Source organism: Porites lutea, chromosome 7, assembly GCF_958299795.1.
Source record: "Porites lutea chromosome 7, jaPorLute2.1, whole genome shotgun sequence".
NCBI lineage: Eukaryota > Metazoa > Cnidaria > Anthozoa > Scleractinia > Poritidae > Porites > Porites lutea.
In genome coordinates, this window is record NC_133207.1 from 19,411,818 (window position 1) to 19,429,850 (window position 18,033).

Sequence of the window (18,033 nt, forward strand, 5' to 3'; positions counted from 1 at the left end):
TTTGTTAAAAGCACCAAATTTTCAGGAATGACAGAGCTAATTATGACTATTAATATTTGAAATGGTGCCATCGCAAATTTTTCCTGTTAAACTGGTTTTCGGAGTGAAAATTAAACTGGACGCCATTTTGACCGGAAGTAAATATCATCTAACCTAAAGTACACAAAATTAAGCATTTTTTAAGCCAACATGACGATAAACTTGTTTATTATATTAGCTAATCTTGGGTATTAATATGTGATACGGTGCCATCGCAAATTTTTCCTGTTAAACCGGTTTTTGGAGTTATTACTAAAATGGCCGCCATTTTGACCGGAAGTAAATATCACCTGACCGAAAGTACACGGAATTTAGCACGTTAAGACAGTTAAGGTCAAAATGACGACAAAATTGTTTGTTCTATGTTTTGCCGGATATTTATGTTGAATAAAAATGTCAACCGTGTTACAAATTAGCGGTTTAAATGATAAAAGCGGAAGTAAAAGCGGGCTAAAATGGAAAATGCAACTCATTCAAAGCAATTCATTTAAGTAGTGAATTTCAAAAAAAATGTGAAACAATGATTCACATCTTTAAGCATAGGAAAGGCCAAACGTACGAACAAATTAAACTACAACGAGGGACAAAAGTGTTGACACACTTCTGTAAAATGGCCCCTTTTTGCATAGTGGATATACTTATCCCCTTCCCCTCTCTACCCCAACCCCTTCCCCACAAAATCAATGTTGAATTTTGGACCCTCAAGTCGTTTTTTTCACTTCAGACAACATTGATTCGGGGGGTGAGGGATTTACGGCGTTTAAAAGGAATGAAATAAAAAATGAATTAAATGTTTGTTAAAAGCACCCGTTTTAAACAAGTGTGTCAATAGCCTGAATTTCATCCGATTACTTCGAGTCGTTATTACTCCCTCAGTTGAGAGGAGAAAACAACTCGAAGCAATCGGATGAATTTCAGGCTAGTGTCAACTACTTTTGTCCCTGACTGTAGCAACAAACAGATTATTTCTTTTTACTTGTTTTAACCCTTTAAGTCGGGCTAACAGTGACCAACATCAATTTTCTCCTGACCATATCCATACAATGTCAAGAGATTAGGTTTTTAGAAATTAATAAAAATCACCTAAGAGAAAATGCTTTGATCTTTTATTAAATTCTCTCTACTTATCCTTTTAAAGAAATATATAGAGACCAGTCTGAAGAATTTGTATGTGGATATTGGGGCTTAAAGGTTAAAAGAGTTGATCCACTATTAACTAGAATGCAAAATGCTTTGCGGCTTTCAAAGTAATTTGAGGTATAATATCTCCACCATTTTGTGTTATTGAGGAGTATAAATTACACTCTGTGCATGTAAATCTTGGATTGAAATTGCTTTCACGATAACGTCTGCTCATTTCAAAGTTTACCATTTTCAAAAAGTTGCCGGGAAATCCGTTTTGGAAGGTAACGGGTCCCTTACTCAGCCTACTCTTTACAAACAGTGTCTGGGTTCTTTAAATTTCCACTGCACTTCAAGATGTGAACAAGAACTGTGAGACGGGGCTTACGGTTTTTTTTTATCCCAAGAAGACTAGAAAGTCTAACCCTTTGCAGATGACCGTAAAAAGGCAGCACTCTCTCGTCAGTTACTTAAAGATCCTGATCCAGAGTTAGTCCGACCAGGGTTTGAAACCCCGGCTTCTGGCTCAGTGAACCGGTGCTTATCCACCTGGCCACAGTTGTTTAAACGTTGGGTAGCGCTATCCACCGGATAAAAGTCTGTCCAGTGGATAACGCAATTGGTTTCCCTAATACTTATCCGCTGGATAGTGATTTATCCTGTGAATAGCGCTATCCAAGTTTGAACGACCAGGGCCTGGAGCTAACCGGGCGGCGGTTTAATTCATCTGTGTTTCACTATCAAGTGAATCTGCGCCTCTCTCGACAGAAATGAGGGGTAGTCTCTTATCTTCACTGTAATCACCCCTAGAATGTCATTTCGTTATCATGGACTGAGTAGCACTGATTAACATGTTAAAGTCCACATGCAAGAAAATAAGGAAAAAGCGTTGTCCGCGTTGTTGGATATTTATAGTATGTGACAAATATGTCGCACCGAGAACAGCTTGAAGACTAAGATCTGGGGTAAACGTGTATCGGGAGCTATACTAAGAAACTGGAAAAAGTTAGTTCTTATGTAGAGATCGAAATAAGCAGGTGCTTTTTAGCTTCCTTGCACATTGAGCAATGCATGTCGTCTGGGGACGGATGTCCAGTCTTTCCCCTGCATCGTTTGAAGTCAATTTGCTAGAAAACATTTATCGTCATGCTATATCACAAAGCAGATTCCCTTCTGTTAAGGTATAATATATAAAAATATAAGTTAAGTCTCTCCAAGGACATTTTCGTTAAGTCTACTCTCCGTTCTAACTACCCATGAAGCTTCTATACCATGAAGCCAAGTTAGCTTCCTTATCATAGATCTTGGTGCTGAGGTACATCTACGCTACCTTGCAGCCCACGAGATTGCTCACGTATTTACTAAAAAGGCTGCACTTGCACTTCCTCCATTCCATGAATTCATAGGATGTGACACGGTGAATACTTCTGGTCACCTCAGTCCAGAAATAATCGGAGTGGTTTTCGCTTACACGTTCTTCTATACGATAAAAAAGTAGTTCCTTAAGGTCAACTGACGAAGCCAAAGTAGTTTCTTTGACCTGGCCCATATTGCTTAAACATTTCAAGGGCACGGCAAACCATGCTGGCCACATATGGAGTCAGCAGGCTCTGGTACCATGCATCTCGGTTCCTAGTCCGCAAGGAGTTGGGGCTGGATATCTCTAAGAGGAGAGTGGCGACTCTCCTGCACATCACTGTCAGAAATTACAAAGTTGAGCGTGGAACTAGTCAGTTACGCTCGTAAGAAGGGCTGTACCCAGAAGAGTGACAATCGTGAAAGGCAGTCTTAAACTCTTTTTTTCGATTACAAGCACTCGTCTGCATGAAGTATCAAGTCATTAGGTCACCGAGATATCACCTTTTATTCTTCAAGTTCTGTATCATAGCCAAAGTAGGCTCAAGTTTAATAATGGATTATACACGATGAAAATAGCAAATTGAGTGTATACATTAGATTTAAAGAAAATATTCAAGTAAAGAAAACCAGCACTGCAGGCACAACAGAAGTTTAATCTCATTCTTTAATCTGGTAGTTTTACTTCCGGTCTGGCTGGCGATCACTTATATCTTCTCTATTCTATTTTTTTTAGACACTGCGTTGAAATAATCTCTCTTTTTATGAAAAAACAGCTGCCTTAGACATTTGCTGACATTTTCTTATCCAAGTTGCTTAAATTCAGACGTTTTAAAGGAAATGTTAATTTCACTTCCGGTTCAAAATGGCCGCCGTTTTAAAAACTCTTATTTTTCGCACTTTTCGGCGATGGCACCATATCCTATCCTTTTTTAGGGCCTTGAAAACTATCATCATGCCAAATTTCATGCTTTTAACAGAAAGTGAACAATTCAAGCACATATCTGCTCTACTACAAGGGGACTGCATTGCCTTTGACCTTACAATTTACAATCAACAGTACAAAATCCGGCTGATTTTTCAGGCATACATAGAGGACATTACATGGCTGCGCGGACATACGAAATGTCCGCGCGGCCATGTAATATCCTCTATTTATCATATAACCACCAATGAAATACCAGGTGAGCTTTCGCGCGAAAACTTGATATCTTCACATGTGAAAATAACATGTTACCTTCAAACGTGAGCAAATATTTCACGAGTGAAATATATTTTCAACACGAGAAGAGAAATCTGGTATCTCCAAGCGGCCAAGTAATGTTCTATTTATTTTTTAAACACCGATGAAGTACCAAATCATTTCACTTAAACAGTTTTTTGCTGTGAAAGGCGCGATTTATTATGTATCCATAGCAACGGTGATATTTCACGAATGACGATAACATGTTATTTTCACATGTGAAGATATCAAGTTTTCGCGTGAAAGCTCACTGGTATTTCATTAGTGTTTATATAATAAAAACAACCATTATTTATTTTTATTTTTGTTAACGGGTAGTGGAGCCTCTAACCAAGGAGCTTTTAACAGGGATTTTACGCTATTAGCTGCCTTTCTTGCTCAACTATAAAGCGTTCCTTTCCCCCAAAGAAAAGGGCTTTACTCACCTTAAACTTGCTACGAATAGCCAGTGGACTAGTAAAGGTGTTCTGCAGTAAAAGGAGAGAGGAAACTATCAGGCTAACAACTCACCCATCGGAAATGAACCAAAGTAAGAAAGAACCACATCAAGCTTACTGCGTTGTCCATGTACTTAACTTGTGACAAGAATTATGTTTTGCTAAAAAAGAATATGACACCATAAGGCCTACGCCCCCTTCTCAGAATTAAAGCAGCGTCAATAAAAACCAATAAAATCTCAAAAGCACCAAATGAATAATTTCATTAAGCATTTGGAGGGTATATGACGCTCTTTCGAGTAAATAGGGAGTTTTAGCAAACGAAAACGCGAATTCAGTGACGACAGCGCGCGCAAAGCTAGAAACCGGCTTGGCCAATGTCAGCAAGGAAGAGAGACGGGCGGTGGCTAGTATGGCCCTTTTTGGTCTCATCCTCACCTGCCCACTCGGGTGTTCGGGACAAATCTAATTTAAAAATCGGACATGAAAATTATCCGAAAACTGTTAGGTTTTTTTTGATAGGGACCTGAGCACTGGTCACGTGACTTCTTTTTCCATGTGACTAGTGTGTTGATCTGTGATAGTTGTTGCGTTGTTTGTATGGTAGAGAGAGCACAGAGCTTGTAAGTATTTGGTTCGTTTTTCAGTTCTATTTTGCTCTCTATCTACATGTTTTGTATTTTTGTTTTAGTTTTCACCGTTTGAGTCGAAGAAATCTGTGCTTATCCCCAACATCAGTGAAAAAAGTTCTATTGGAATTGCATGTTTTCAAGTGTGATCGATGGATGCTTCGAATAGATTGAACGTTGGCTTCGACAGTGGTCGTGGTATAAGTTTGGATTACGCTGGGTCTGGAATGGATCGTGGATTGCCCGATTTTTCGATTCAGTTACCTGTGGTTTCAACTCGGAGCGATATTTCTTTACCTTCTTGTGTTTCTACGAATGTGTTTTCACAGCCATTGAGCGCTTCGCGGGAAGGCGATGGCTATCATTTTCGTCCCAGGCCCCCGCCGACTACTCGCGTTGAATTTTTGGAATCGGATCGGAAAAGGGACTCGCGGGACCAGAGGAGTACGGCAATGCAGTGGTCGAACATTAGCAAGGAAATAGACAGTTTATTAAAAGAAATTCAGTCTGAAATTCATGTAACACTGAGTCCAGAGGAAGCTAAGAAATCTGTTGACTTGCTCTTGGAAAAATGGGACAGGCTCGAGGGACTTCATGGGAGGTACCTTGCAGGAATTAACGAGAGAAAACGCTTAGAACATGTACAAGAACGTTATTCTACTCTGAAACGTGAAGTGGACGATATTATCAATGAGTGTGAGGGTTTGTTTAGAAGACCAGACCCCCGGCATGACGAACTTGGAATGGACCGCGGACTACCAGTCTGGGATCCGAAACAAGATGACAATAAGTCAGTGCACAGCGTTGCTACTCATGTTACCAAACATTCTGAGGCATCATCAGTTTCCTCACAGAAGAAATCACTAAAGAGGGCACTGGTGTCTAAAATGAAACTAGACTTAGCAAGAGCTAGGGCAAAGGAAGATGCAGAGGCAGCAAGAGTGGCTCATGAATATAAGCAAAGGATGGAACTTAGGCGCCTTGAAGAGGAAGCAACTTTGGCTGAGCTTGAATGGAAAATTGAAATGGATAACTTGACTGAAAGCAAACTCCCCCCTGTTGTGCCTAGTGCCTTGAACACTTCTACGTTTATTGTTAACAAGCAATCACACTCCACCCTAGTCACGTCTGAGTATATTTCTAGAGATGGGTTTAACAGTCAATCGAGTGCCGTGTATGTGATATCCAGTGGAACACCTCAATCAACGGAGCCAAAGTATCCGGCAGTTTCAAGACCGTCAGACACTATGTTGAGCCACAATGAATCGTCTGTGAAGGGATTAAACACCACCACTCCCTCTGCGGGGATTAACTCGACCCAGTCCCCTGAACGTGTTAACTTCGGGAGGTCACAGACCGTCTCCAGCATGGACCAGGCTCCCCGTGATCATGTTGCCGCAATGTGGAAAGCACAATATCTTAGCGGAATAAAGCCGACACAGTTCAGTGGTAATCCAGCCGAGTTCCCCTTTTTTCGTGAACAAGTTCGTACGCACCTCGAAAGCGACCTGCTCACTGATGCCCAGCAAGTGGAGTATCTGCCTAAATTCGTGGCGGGAGAAGCGTTAGAGGTTGTGAAGCGTAATAGAGGTTGTACGTTTAACGAGATTATGAAAACGTTGGAGGAACGTTTTGGCCAAGCGGTGAGAGTGACGCAAGCATGTGTGGAAGAGCTCGCATCTGGCCCCAAGTTGGCGTACGGCGACAATACTGGTCTTCTCAATTTCTCTGAGAACTTAAATGCAACCACCAGGATCCTCAAGGGAGACGTTGAACGCGAGGCGAGCGTAGCGACGAACCTCAGGCGCATCGTGAACCGTTTACCTAACGACTTAATCCTGAAGTGGCAAACCGTGAACTACGAGCTCGTGAAGTCCGGAAGATCCGCTCGATTAAAGGACGTCGCTGATTTTGTGCACAAACAAGCGTCTATCAGAAATGACCCGGTGTTCGGGTTGCAGACATTTAAGCGGGAAAACAAGAATACCAAACTTCCTCCAAAGCTTCCAGTAAAGAACACCACAATCAGTACTACCGGCGTTGATCATAAAACTCCTGCTTCTGAGAACACTGAACACTGCGGAATTTGCAAATCAAGTAAGCGTCACAAACTCCAAGAATGCCCTATTATCAAACAGTGCAAACACGTGGCAGTGCGAAGACAGTATGCGGCATCCTGTGGATTTTGTTTTAATTGTGGTCTTGAAAGGCCCGGACACGGTTCTGGCTCCTGTCCGGACCCACCAGCATGTTCAGTATGTTCCGGTCGACACATTCCTCTTCTGCACTCTGAAAGTAATTATGGTGGTCGTCGCTTCATCCCACGGAATAATAGAGAGTCTAGTGATAAGTCTGACAAGCCATTGGCGACGCCTAAATCCCCAAACAGCGAAAGGGGAAATGTCACTCCAGCCGCGAGCGGAGACAAGTCTGACAAGTCTGTGGGAAAGGTGCCAATATCGTCCGCTGCCGTTGCGACTGTGCAAGCGAAAGTGCTGTTGAACGTTATACCTGTTGTTATATCTGCTGAGAATGGTAAAACTGTATCCGCTTACGCCTTCTTGGACAGTGGCTGCACTGACACCCTCATTGAACAAGATTTAGTTGATCACCTTGGTATTCAAGGAACACCCGTGCAAATCGGAATTAACACGATTTCAAGTAGTGACAATGTGGTAGAGTCGAAACGTGTGTCCTTTACCTTGACTTCGGTGGATACTTCAGGGGAGAGTATTGACGTTTCGGAGGCCTATGTCCTGCCTAACCTCAACCAGTCGCGCTGTACTCTTCCGGAGCAGATTGACACTATTGAGTACCCGCACTTACGTGATGTGGAGTTCCCGGAGGTTGACATCAAGAGAGTCTCTATACTTGTTGGAAACAATATTCCCTATGCACATTTACAGAAGGAAGTTAGAGTCCCTGAAGATAAGAAGAAAGGGCTCTATGGCTGTCGTTATCCCTTGGGCTGGTGCGTTTGTGGTCCTTATGGTGCCAATTGCCGTCAAGGGGTTTCAGCAAACTTTGTCTCGATTGACCCTGAACCGCGTTCTCTCATTGAAAAATTTTGGAATCTGGAGGATTACGGGACACTGAAATCAAATGAGAAACCCCTCTCGGTGGAAGACAAAATAGCCTTGAAGATAATTGAGAACACCACCCGCTGCGTGGACGGTCGGTATGAAGTCGGTATGCTGTGGAAGGAGAAAGAACGCCAGTTTCCGAATAATGTAGCCATGGCCAAGCACCGTCTAGAGTGCCTGAGACGCCGTCTTACGAAACCTGGCAACGAAGAAATGGCCGTTAAGTACCGCGAAGTTATGGATAGTTATATCAGCAGTGGGTTCGCTCGCAAGTTGTCAGAAGAAGAGTTAAACAGAGTCTAAACCACATTGGTATCTTCCGCATCACCCTGTAACCAGTCCTACCAAACCAGGCAAGGTGCGCATTGTGTTCGATGCAGCTGCTGAATGCGAGGGAACTTCGCTTAATAAGAACTTGCTGACAGGACCAGATGTAGCCAACAACTTGGTTGGTGTTCTCCTACGTTTCCGCCAGGGAAAAATAGCGTTCGCTGCCGACATCGAAAAGATGTTTCATCAGATACGTGTGCGTGAGGAAGACCAGGATTCCTTGACGTTCCTGTGGTGGACAAATGGATATGATAATCCCCCTGATACGTACGTCATGCAAGTGCATATTTTCGGAGCGGCTTCCTCCCCCTGTATTGCAAACTCAACTTTGCGTCGTGTGGCCGACGACAATGCCGAAGAGTACAGCTCTAGTGTTATTACAGCTGTGAAAAGAAATTTCTATGTTGACGATGCTCTTCCCTCTGAGAATGATGAACAGTGCGCAATTCGCCTAGCCCATGACATGGTAGAACTGCTCGCTCGAGGCGGATTTAACTTGACCAAGTTTACGTCGAACTCCAAGAGACTACTAAGTGCTGTCCCAAATGATAAGCGGTCTAAGCCAGATCTAAACCTTGACCTGGACGAGCTACCTATAGAGCGTGCACTCGGAGTACGTTGGTCTGTTGGAGATGATACGTTGGGGTTCGAAATAAGAAGCCTAGTTCGCCCTGAAACAAAGCGCGGTATACTCTCCACTGTTTGTTCATTGTTTGATCCTCTGGGTTTCGCAGCACCAGTGGCTTTGTCTGCACGACGCCTGATTCAAGACCTATGGAAGGCTAACATAGGATGGGATGAGCCCCTGAGCGAAGAATTTCTGTCTAAGTGGAGAGCATGGAACACTGAGTTACCCTTGTTGTCCGAGTTGTCCATCCCTCGGTCCTATTTCCTGTCGGACGGTGACCCGCGTCAATGCAAGTTACAGCTTCATGTGTTTTCAGATGCGTCAGAGATTGGTTATGGCGCATCATCATATCTGCGAAGCGAGTACCCCGATGGACGACTTCATTGCGCCTTCATTATTGGTAAGGCCAGAAATGCACCTGTGAAATTTGTTAGTATTCCGAGACTGGAATTGCAAGCAGCTGTACTCGCAACCCGGATGTTTAAGATGTTGCGAGAGGAACTTGAACTGAACATTTCCAGGACGTATCTTTGGACTGATAGTGAAATAGTGCTGCACTATCTGAGAAACGAGAAACGAAGACTTCAGACCTTTGTAGCTAACAGAGTGGAAGAAATAAAGGAGCACACACTTGTAGAGGATTGGCATCATGTGCCAGGATCCTTAAACCCGGCAGACTATGTGTCGCGAGGAATGAGCCCGTCTTCGCTAACTGCTGACCATAGGTGGCTTCGTGGACCTGACTTCTTGTGGGAGCCGGAAACTTGTTGGCCCACAGACAAGTACCAATTCGTACCCGATGAAGGTCTGGAGTTAAAGAAGGAAGCTCTCGTGCACTCCGTCCAACTTTCCCCTAATCCGTCCGTGACGAAGAAGGAAGATACAAGGCCTACGGCCGTCGAAAGTTGTGAAGAACCGCCCCTCCGAGTGTTATTAACTACCTGTTCAGATTGGTCCCGCCTCAGGCGCAGAATGGCCTGGCTCCTGCGTTTTGTCCAATTTGTTAAGGACAAACAGAACGCCAAAACTGGACGTCTCAGTGTTGACGATTTTGACGCGGCAACTGCAGCAATTGTGAGGATTGTCCAAGGATTGGCGTATGCACAGGAGATTAAAGATTTGAAGTCCAACGGTGCGGTCAAGCCCTCAAGCAAGGTTGCGTCACTGAATCCCAAACTTGACGAAGGCGGAATCCTGAGAGTTAATGGCCGTGGTCAGCTCAAGCCGACCTCCTGTACACTCGGCCAACAAATGATTTTTCCCAGAGACCATCCGGTCGCCAAGTTGGTTGTACGTCACGTTCACCACCTTATTGGTCACTTGGGACGGGAACATGTTATTGCAAGGTTGCGGGAAGATTTCTGGATCCCTCAAGTGCGTGTATTGGTTAGATCGGTCCTTAATCGATGCCTTACCTGCAAGAAACTTAACGCCAAACCTATGACCCAGCAGATGGCACCCTTACCCAAATGTCGACTTACAGCCTATGAGCCACCGTTTTCGTTCACTGGTATGGACCTCTTTGGCCCGATTTATGTGAAACATGGCCGAGGGACCGCGAAACGGTGGTGTTGCTTGTTTACCTGTTTGACCACCCGTACCGTGCATCTTGAAGTGGTTAACTCTATGGATACTGATGAGTTCATCATGTGTTTAAGGCGTTTTATAAATCGAAGGGGAGACGTGAAAGAGCTACGATGTGACAACGGTTCTAACTTCGTTGGGTCCGAACGAGAATTGAAGAAGAGTCTCCAGGAATGGAACCAAGGGCAGATAGAGAGAGAGCTGATACAACGAGGCTGTAAATGGATATTTCAACCCCCGACTGCATCAAGTATGTCTGGCGTGTGGGAACGTATGGTTCGAAGTGCAAAGACAGTCTTAAAGTCCATTTTGGGGGCGCAAACTGTGACAGATGTGGTTCTACGAACACTCGTTACTGAGGTTGAGCGTATCCTTAACGGAAGAGCCCTCACAGCGAACTCGGACGATCCGAACGATCTCGAACCGCTAACACCGGCCCACCTATTGATGCAGAGGAAGATCATCTGTTTGCCTCCTGGAGTCTTTGAGAAGACTGACATTTACAGAAAGAAGTGGAGGCAGGTTCAATTTTTGGCTAATTTGTTTTGGGAAAGGTGGTTGAAGGAGTACATCCCAACCCTCCAACAACGAGGTAAATGGCGAAGAGTGCTGCCTAATATCAAACCCGACGCCTTGGTTCTTCTTGTTAACGACAACACCCCTAGAGGGCATTGGAATCTCGGCAGAGTGTTGGAGACGTACCCGGGTGCAGATGGTCTAGAACGGACTGTGAAAGTCAAGACCAAGGATGCTGTCTATGTTCGTCCTATACAGAAGTTGTGCTTGCTTGAGAACGATGTGAAAGAAGTAGATGCGGTGTAGATGCTGAGTTTAACTGTTGGGACGTTCTACGCGATCGCCCCAAGGCGGCCGGGATGTTCGGGACAAATCTAATTTAAAAATCGGACATGAAAATTATCCGAAAACTGTTAGGTTTTTTTTGATAGGGACCTGAGCACTGGTCACGTGACTTCTTTTTCCATGTGACTAGTGTGTTGATCTGTGATAGTTGTTGCGTTGTTTGTATGGTAGAGAGAGCACAGAACTTGTAAGTATTTGGTTCGTTTTTCAGTTCTATTTTGCTCTCTATCTACATGTTTTGTATTTTTGTTTTAGTTTTCACCGTTTGAGTCGAAGAAATCTGTGCTTATCCCCAACATCGGGTGTATAAAGTTTTCCTTTTTATTTTCTATTATTTGTGTATTTATACATGTATTTTAATTTCTTAATTTATTTACCAATGAGCTGACTTTTAGTTATCTAATTTTGTTTAACTTATTATTGATTCTTTAATATATTTATGCCTCATGCCATAGTAAGTTATACCCAAAACAGTTGATACAAAAATCCCTTTTACCTCGGGTTCTCCAAAGTGATAACGGCAACAGTAATACAGTGTAACGATTAAAGAACATAACGGCAATGAGGCCTGTCTTGGATGCGCCACCATCACTTGATTTTTCCGCGCAATTTCAGCTCTTGAATCTGCGTCCTTATAAAAGATTGGAAGAAAAACGACAATACTCAGGCGACGTATTAGTTTTACAACGGTCTACCCTGTCTAAAGCCCCGTGCAAATGGCCGCAACATTGTTGGATGTTATATGATGCGTCCGTTTGCACACCCCGTTGTACGTTGTTGCGTGTTGTTGGGAATTGTTGCGCAAAGTCTGAAACCGGGCAAACTTTTAGCTACGTGCAAACGGACGCAACAACTCCCAAAATTGTTGGGCTAACAATGTTGGGAGTTGTTGCGTCCGTGTTGGCAAAGGTGTAAAACGGACGCGACAACACCAAACATTGTTGGCCCCAAAATTTTGAGAGTAGTTGCGTCCGTTTGCACGCGGCTTAAGCTGAAAGAAATGAAACGGTGGAAAGTGTTCGAGCATGTTCTAATCGTGCGTTACCACAAGCTTTGTGCTTGGTTGAAAAAAAAAAAAAAACTCGTGCACGCCTCTCAGCCAATCGAAACAAAGCTAACATAAATCAGTTGAGGTGACTAGCACGTGAACGAGCAGGCGCCAGTTGATTAGTCCATAATATTTTCTGCATCAAATCTATGAAGATGATATTTTTTATGGTTACTTTACCTATCATATTTATTATTCTTTAACTGAGGGTCAATATGCGACTACGTGCGAAATGGACAGTATTTCTTGCAAGAAAAGTTTGTCTGTTCGATAACCGTTATAATAAAAAGAAATGTACCGTAAAATTCCGAAAATAAGCCCCGGGGCTTATATTTCTCAAAGGTCCTTCTTGAGGGGCTTATTTTTAGAGGGGCTTATCTAAGGAGGGAAATTTGCGTTTCAAAACCGATTGGGTTAGCCTTATAGTTGGAGGTAAATTTACCGTTTTTGCTTTGTTTTACTTTGTACTTGAGGGCAATTTTCCAAGTACAATCTCCCGGGGGGGCTTATATTTGGAGGGGCGATTTAACGGAGGGTTTTTTGCGTTACCGGTTTGGGAGGCTTATACATGGAGGGGTTTATTTTCGGGTTTTACGGTATTTTGCGAATAGACTCCGTAGCACGATTTAGTCAATAAATTACCTCGATGAGTAATTGCTGCTCGAGTAACTCTATGTATTCATTGAGATAATTTGTTTGTTCACTAAGCTGCGGATAGCCTTCAAAATGATGTCTGGAATGAAAACAATAAAATTAGACCATTTGAAAAGAGATAAATTAAAGCCGCGCAAATGAAGTGACTACACTCCAACTGGTTTGGAGACTACGACGCAGTCTCCTTAACAGCTATTCAACGCATCGCCACACAACGGTCCTCCGCACAAAAGGAACGTGTGTTTTGGGCTCCATAGCCTGCGAACGCAGCCTTATATCTGTTATCGCAGCCGTTCCGGCGTTGTTTAACCACGTAACGCTCCTATTTTGGGAGGAGCGTTGCGTAACGGACAAATAACGGCTACTTGGGAGACTACGTGAGTTTGATTCCCACACTGACCTCTCAACAAGGCTAACCAATTTCAATACTCTTTAATCCTATCGACTACAGACGTGTCGTCAAAATGTTCACACTCACGTGGAACCGCGAACCGCTGATTTCACTGCGAAGTTTTTAACATTTTAACGTCATTTCTATGGTCGATAAAGGAATACACCAAAATTGATTTTTTTTTGGAAATTTCATTGACAGTTTTTGACATCTACTTCAGAAGAAGTTTTGCACCACCATTATGCCTTTTCCATGGACTGTTTGACACATAGATTCCATGTTGCCGTGCGTCTGTTCAGTAAGTGGCACAAGAGCCGCATTCCAGCGGGTCACTGCCGTTTTTACCACATTTTGACGTCTTCTATGATCTATTACTAAACAGACCCACGGTAACATGGAATATATTTGTTTGCAAATAGATCCTGCTAAATTTTTTACGAGGATTTCGCTTGCTTAATCCGAAATTATCTCACAATTTTTTCCAAACCGCGTGCCATGTTGAACAAAACTAAAAAAAAGTTTCCCGTAACATCATCCATGTATCTGTACTTCAATAGATCATGGGAAACAACCAATCACAGTGCGCGTAGCTTTCACATCATTGTATAAACTCTTATCGACCATAGCTCTCGTCCAATCAGCGCGCGAGAAGTCGCCCAGTTATTGTAAAACTGAATTTGTTTCTCAGTCCAACCCCTCCTCGGCCACGCTTGTAAGTAGCGAACTGGGCTGCCTCCTGTAAATTGGGCTTTTGGGGCCTACTCTGTTTTACTTTGCGGGGCTGCAAATTATTATTCTGTCTTGAAAGGACACATTTTTGGCTAAGTAACCATGTAAATATATTCGGACTCGATCAAGGGCGCAATACGAGTCTTGAACAACTATTAGGCATGGTAGCCGGGGAAATCGCTGGTAGACTGGTTATTGTCAGATACTCACTGCAACAAAGGTACTGTGTTGGTACGTCAATTCACTCGCGCGTAAGTTAGATTTTATTCATCTGTTAAACTATTATCTTTCGTATTAACTTTGTACAAGCATGCATGTCCCAGCTCAAGTACGATTTCGCTGAACAGCATGGGCAGGCCATTTGTAGCTCAGTTTCAAGTTTTTTGAGTGGAATGCTCGTAGACAGAGCTACCTCCGCTATTAACAAAATATTTAATAATATTTTACTTTTTACTAACTGAAAAAGGCGTTATTAACGGGTAGAAATAAATATGACAGACACAACAGCAAAAAAAAAGAAGAAGAAGAAAAAAAAAATACCTGAGAATATATTTAAGCTTGGTTAACCTTACGCCAGGATCTTTTGTTTTAACGGCTTGATTGAATTGAAGCATCTGAAAAAGAATGCCAGATCTTAACTTTAAAACTCACTTTCGCACATTTCACACAGAAGAGTACGATCGGATAATTTAAAATCAAGTAAGAATGAGCTTAAGAAGTAGAGTATATTAGAGCAGTTTTCATTTGAGTGTCGAAAAGTAATTGGTTTTGCACTTTCTACACGATGCGATTGGCTTAAAAGATTCGCGCCACCTTTTCATCCAATCAGAAGTAAAACCAAAGCCAATTGTGACGCGCTCGCATGCATTTTCCCGCGCTTTGCGTCAGCCACATGTAATTACTTCGAGTTTTGATTGGTTCAATGTATTGTCTGTGTCCTATAAGATTGGCCAGAGTAATTACTTTGGTTTTGGTTTTACGACACTCAAACGAAAACCACTCTATTACATGGACGCGCGGAGATGCGAATTCTCTCTTGTGTGAAGATAACATGTTATTTCAGTTCACACGTGAAGATACCATATTTTCGCGCGAAATTCACAGGGTTTTCCTCTGGTAGTTTAATATATAATAATTGATTTTAGTAAAAAATGTTCTTTTGATTGGGAGTAATAACTAAAACGTGTGCTCACTGAAATCAAGCCTGTATTACCATGTACAGTACTCTTTGATGATTGATGCTTATGTGTTAGGTAATTTAAAAATAAAAATACCGGCCGAGTGCAATTTAGTCAATTTATTTAACAGGGCTCGAAATTAAGAAACTCCTTAGGTCACCAGATGCAAATTTTTATTCGCCAGGTTGTGTAATGTAAATGACGCAGCTCATGGTATCAGGGCTTCTGATATCTAGCGCGGTCGCCGGGTCCCGGAGCCGCGAAATTCAAGTAAACCCACGAAATTAGCAAGAAATCTTATCAAATACATGTCGATACAACATATTTGAAACTTATCTCGGCTATTGGGGCTGTTTCATTGCCGTAAACTTACAAATTTATCTTGAAACTTCATCACCACAACGAGCAAACAACGTCCCAAAACTACCAGGGGTGCAATATGTTGCGAAAAACTGGGCAATAGTCATGATGTTGAAAGTTTTGCCATTGGCTCATTTGTCGAGCGCTTTGTTGTTAGAACTCTGTTAAAAACATTAAACACGCTCGTCAAATCAGCGAAAAATCGATCGATTTCTAGCGAAATTTGCCCAGAAAATTCCCAAGAAATCGGCCGTTTTTTACTGATTGTTTTTCGGCGAACTTAGCCTCGAAAGCTTCGGCGAATCTGTCTCTGAAAATCCCGCGAAATTTTACTTCCGCGACCTATCAGAAGCCCTGTAGTATGGCGCGATCCATCAGATCTGATTGTTTGAAAATATCGCGGACAGAAGTCGGTATAAATTTGGAGGTAAACTGGCTTTGTTTATGCGATTTGGCACATTTTTAATGACGAAAGCAAAGCAAGATAAGATGAAATGTTTGTTTTAACTTTCCTCTTTTAATTTAAGTCTAAATCATAGAGAAATCTGGTCGCCAAAGTGGCGACTAAACCAGAATTTTTAGTCGCCAAGGAGAAAACGTTAGTCGCATTGGCGACCGTATCAGTCGCAATTTCGAGCCCTCAATTAACAGCTCAAATCAGAGGAGGTTGGACACCGCGCACAAGGTATCATGGGGCGAATTATCGGAACGTGATTGGTTGATTACTCCTACCAAGATGCATTTCGGACCGTGTCCAACCTCCTCTAAGATCAAATGGTAAGCTTACCGCTGCCTTTTCGTATTCACCCACAGACCTGAAAAAAAAGTAAAAAGAATACAGATACGTTTCATAATAGACCTTATTGATGATACCCACTATCTTTTTACGAGTTTAAAGGAGTTGTGTTGCGAAATAAGGGAGTTCAAGCAGCAACGTTTTTTGAGCGAAACACGTCAACCGGAAGGGAGCTTTTTTCTCTTTTAATATGCCTTACTCTTAGGCTGCGTGCAAACGGGCGCAAAAACTCCCAACATTGTTGCGCCAACAATGTTGGCCGTGGTGTGCAAACGGATGCAACAACTCCCAACAATGTTGGGACCTGCAGTGCATCGTGGGAAGGATACAACCCATAAGTCTTTGCAAACCATGCGTAATAAGCGTGAGTGGCCCCAACAATGTTGGAAGAGCTGTGCAAACGGATCAAACATTGTTGCGCTACGCTTCGGCGATCACGGAAAAAAAATGTTGGGAGTTGCTGGCTGAAAAGTTTGACCGGTTTCAAACTTTGCGCAACAACACGCAACAACATCCAACAACATGTAACAGGGTGTGCAAACGGACGCAACATTTAACATCCAACAACGTTGGGTGTTGTTGGCCAACAATGTTGCGTCCTTTTGTACGGGGCCTTATAGAGAAGAATAGCCCAAACGTTTGTTCAAAATCACAGCTCAAGTGTACAAAAAAAGTCCACTTCCGATTGACGTGCGTCGCTCAAAAACGTCGCTGCTTAACCTCCCTATCATCACAATTCAAACAGTGGGAACTGCCACTGAATTGAGTGGTGAAACATAAAAATAACAGCTCAATACGTGAATCGGAGGGAAGACAACAAGGGTTACGGATGGACAAACCTGAAGAAGATTGAGATAATAGCAATGTCACATGGTTTCTCAGTAGTGGTGGGGGGGGGGGGGGGGAGAACGAATGATAAAATCTGCTAATACAAGTACTAGCGGTGGAGTCTATTTATTCTCTGACTGTAAGACAATGACTGTAGTCACGCAAAATTTAAAGATCGCGTTTCGTCAAATTTTGCTTCAATTATTAGGTAAATTATTACCCAATAAATAACAGATAGTCTGTCACGCAGCCGCTCTGGGTCTCATCACACACGGGTCCTGAGGAACACTGCGTGACGAAAGGAAGAACGGCTACTTGGGAGACTAGTAAACTAGATTGCAAGTGAAAACGTTTTAACGGTGAACACAAGTGTGGACCCCTTTCTTACCTCCACTATCTTCCATAAGTTTTCCGAAGATAATTGGGGAATCGACCCAATTTACACGTGTATATTCGGGATGGGGGATTAACCGAGGAAACCGTGGGAATTACGGGATCGAGGGAAAATTTCGCTTGGGAAAACGGGATTGAAGAACCCAATTGGCCAATTTGAGGCTGCCCTTGAGAGCTGCGTGTGTGTTGTGTCGAAACCGGTGCACCATGAGACTGTTCTAAGGGACGAGGTTTGAGCCAGGGGGGGTAACATTTAGCTAGAAATTTTGAAAATTCCAGGCGGGGGAGGGGCTAACGGTAAGGTCAATTTTCTGAAATTCAAACCGAAAATTGAGGGCTGTGCT

General features: G+C 42.9%; 1 protein-coding gene across 1 annotated transcript in view; it reads right to left on the bottom strand.

Annotated features, from left to right (window-relative positions):
- Positions 1 to 18,033, bottom strand: part of LOC140943030 (spermatogenesis-defective protein 39 homolog) — a 41,540-nt gene that overhangs the window by 9,986 nt on the left and 13,521 nt on the right. The window contains exons 11-15 of the mRNA XM_073392064.1: positions 16,460 to 16,487; positions 14,675 to 14,748; positions 13,003 to 13,093; positions 11,809 to 11,943; positions 4,186 to 4,227 (exon numbers count right to left, since the gene is read on the bottom strand). Coding sequence (XP_073248165.1) covers positions 4,186 to 4,227; positions 11,809 to 11,943; positions 13,003 to 13,093; positions 14,675 to 14,748; positions 16,460 to 16,487 — 370 coding nt within the window. The remainder of the gene's footprint in view (positions 1 to 4,185; positions 4,228 to 11,808; positions 11,944 to 13,002; positions 13,094 to 14,674; positions 14,749 to 16,459; positions 16,488 to 18,033) is intronic.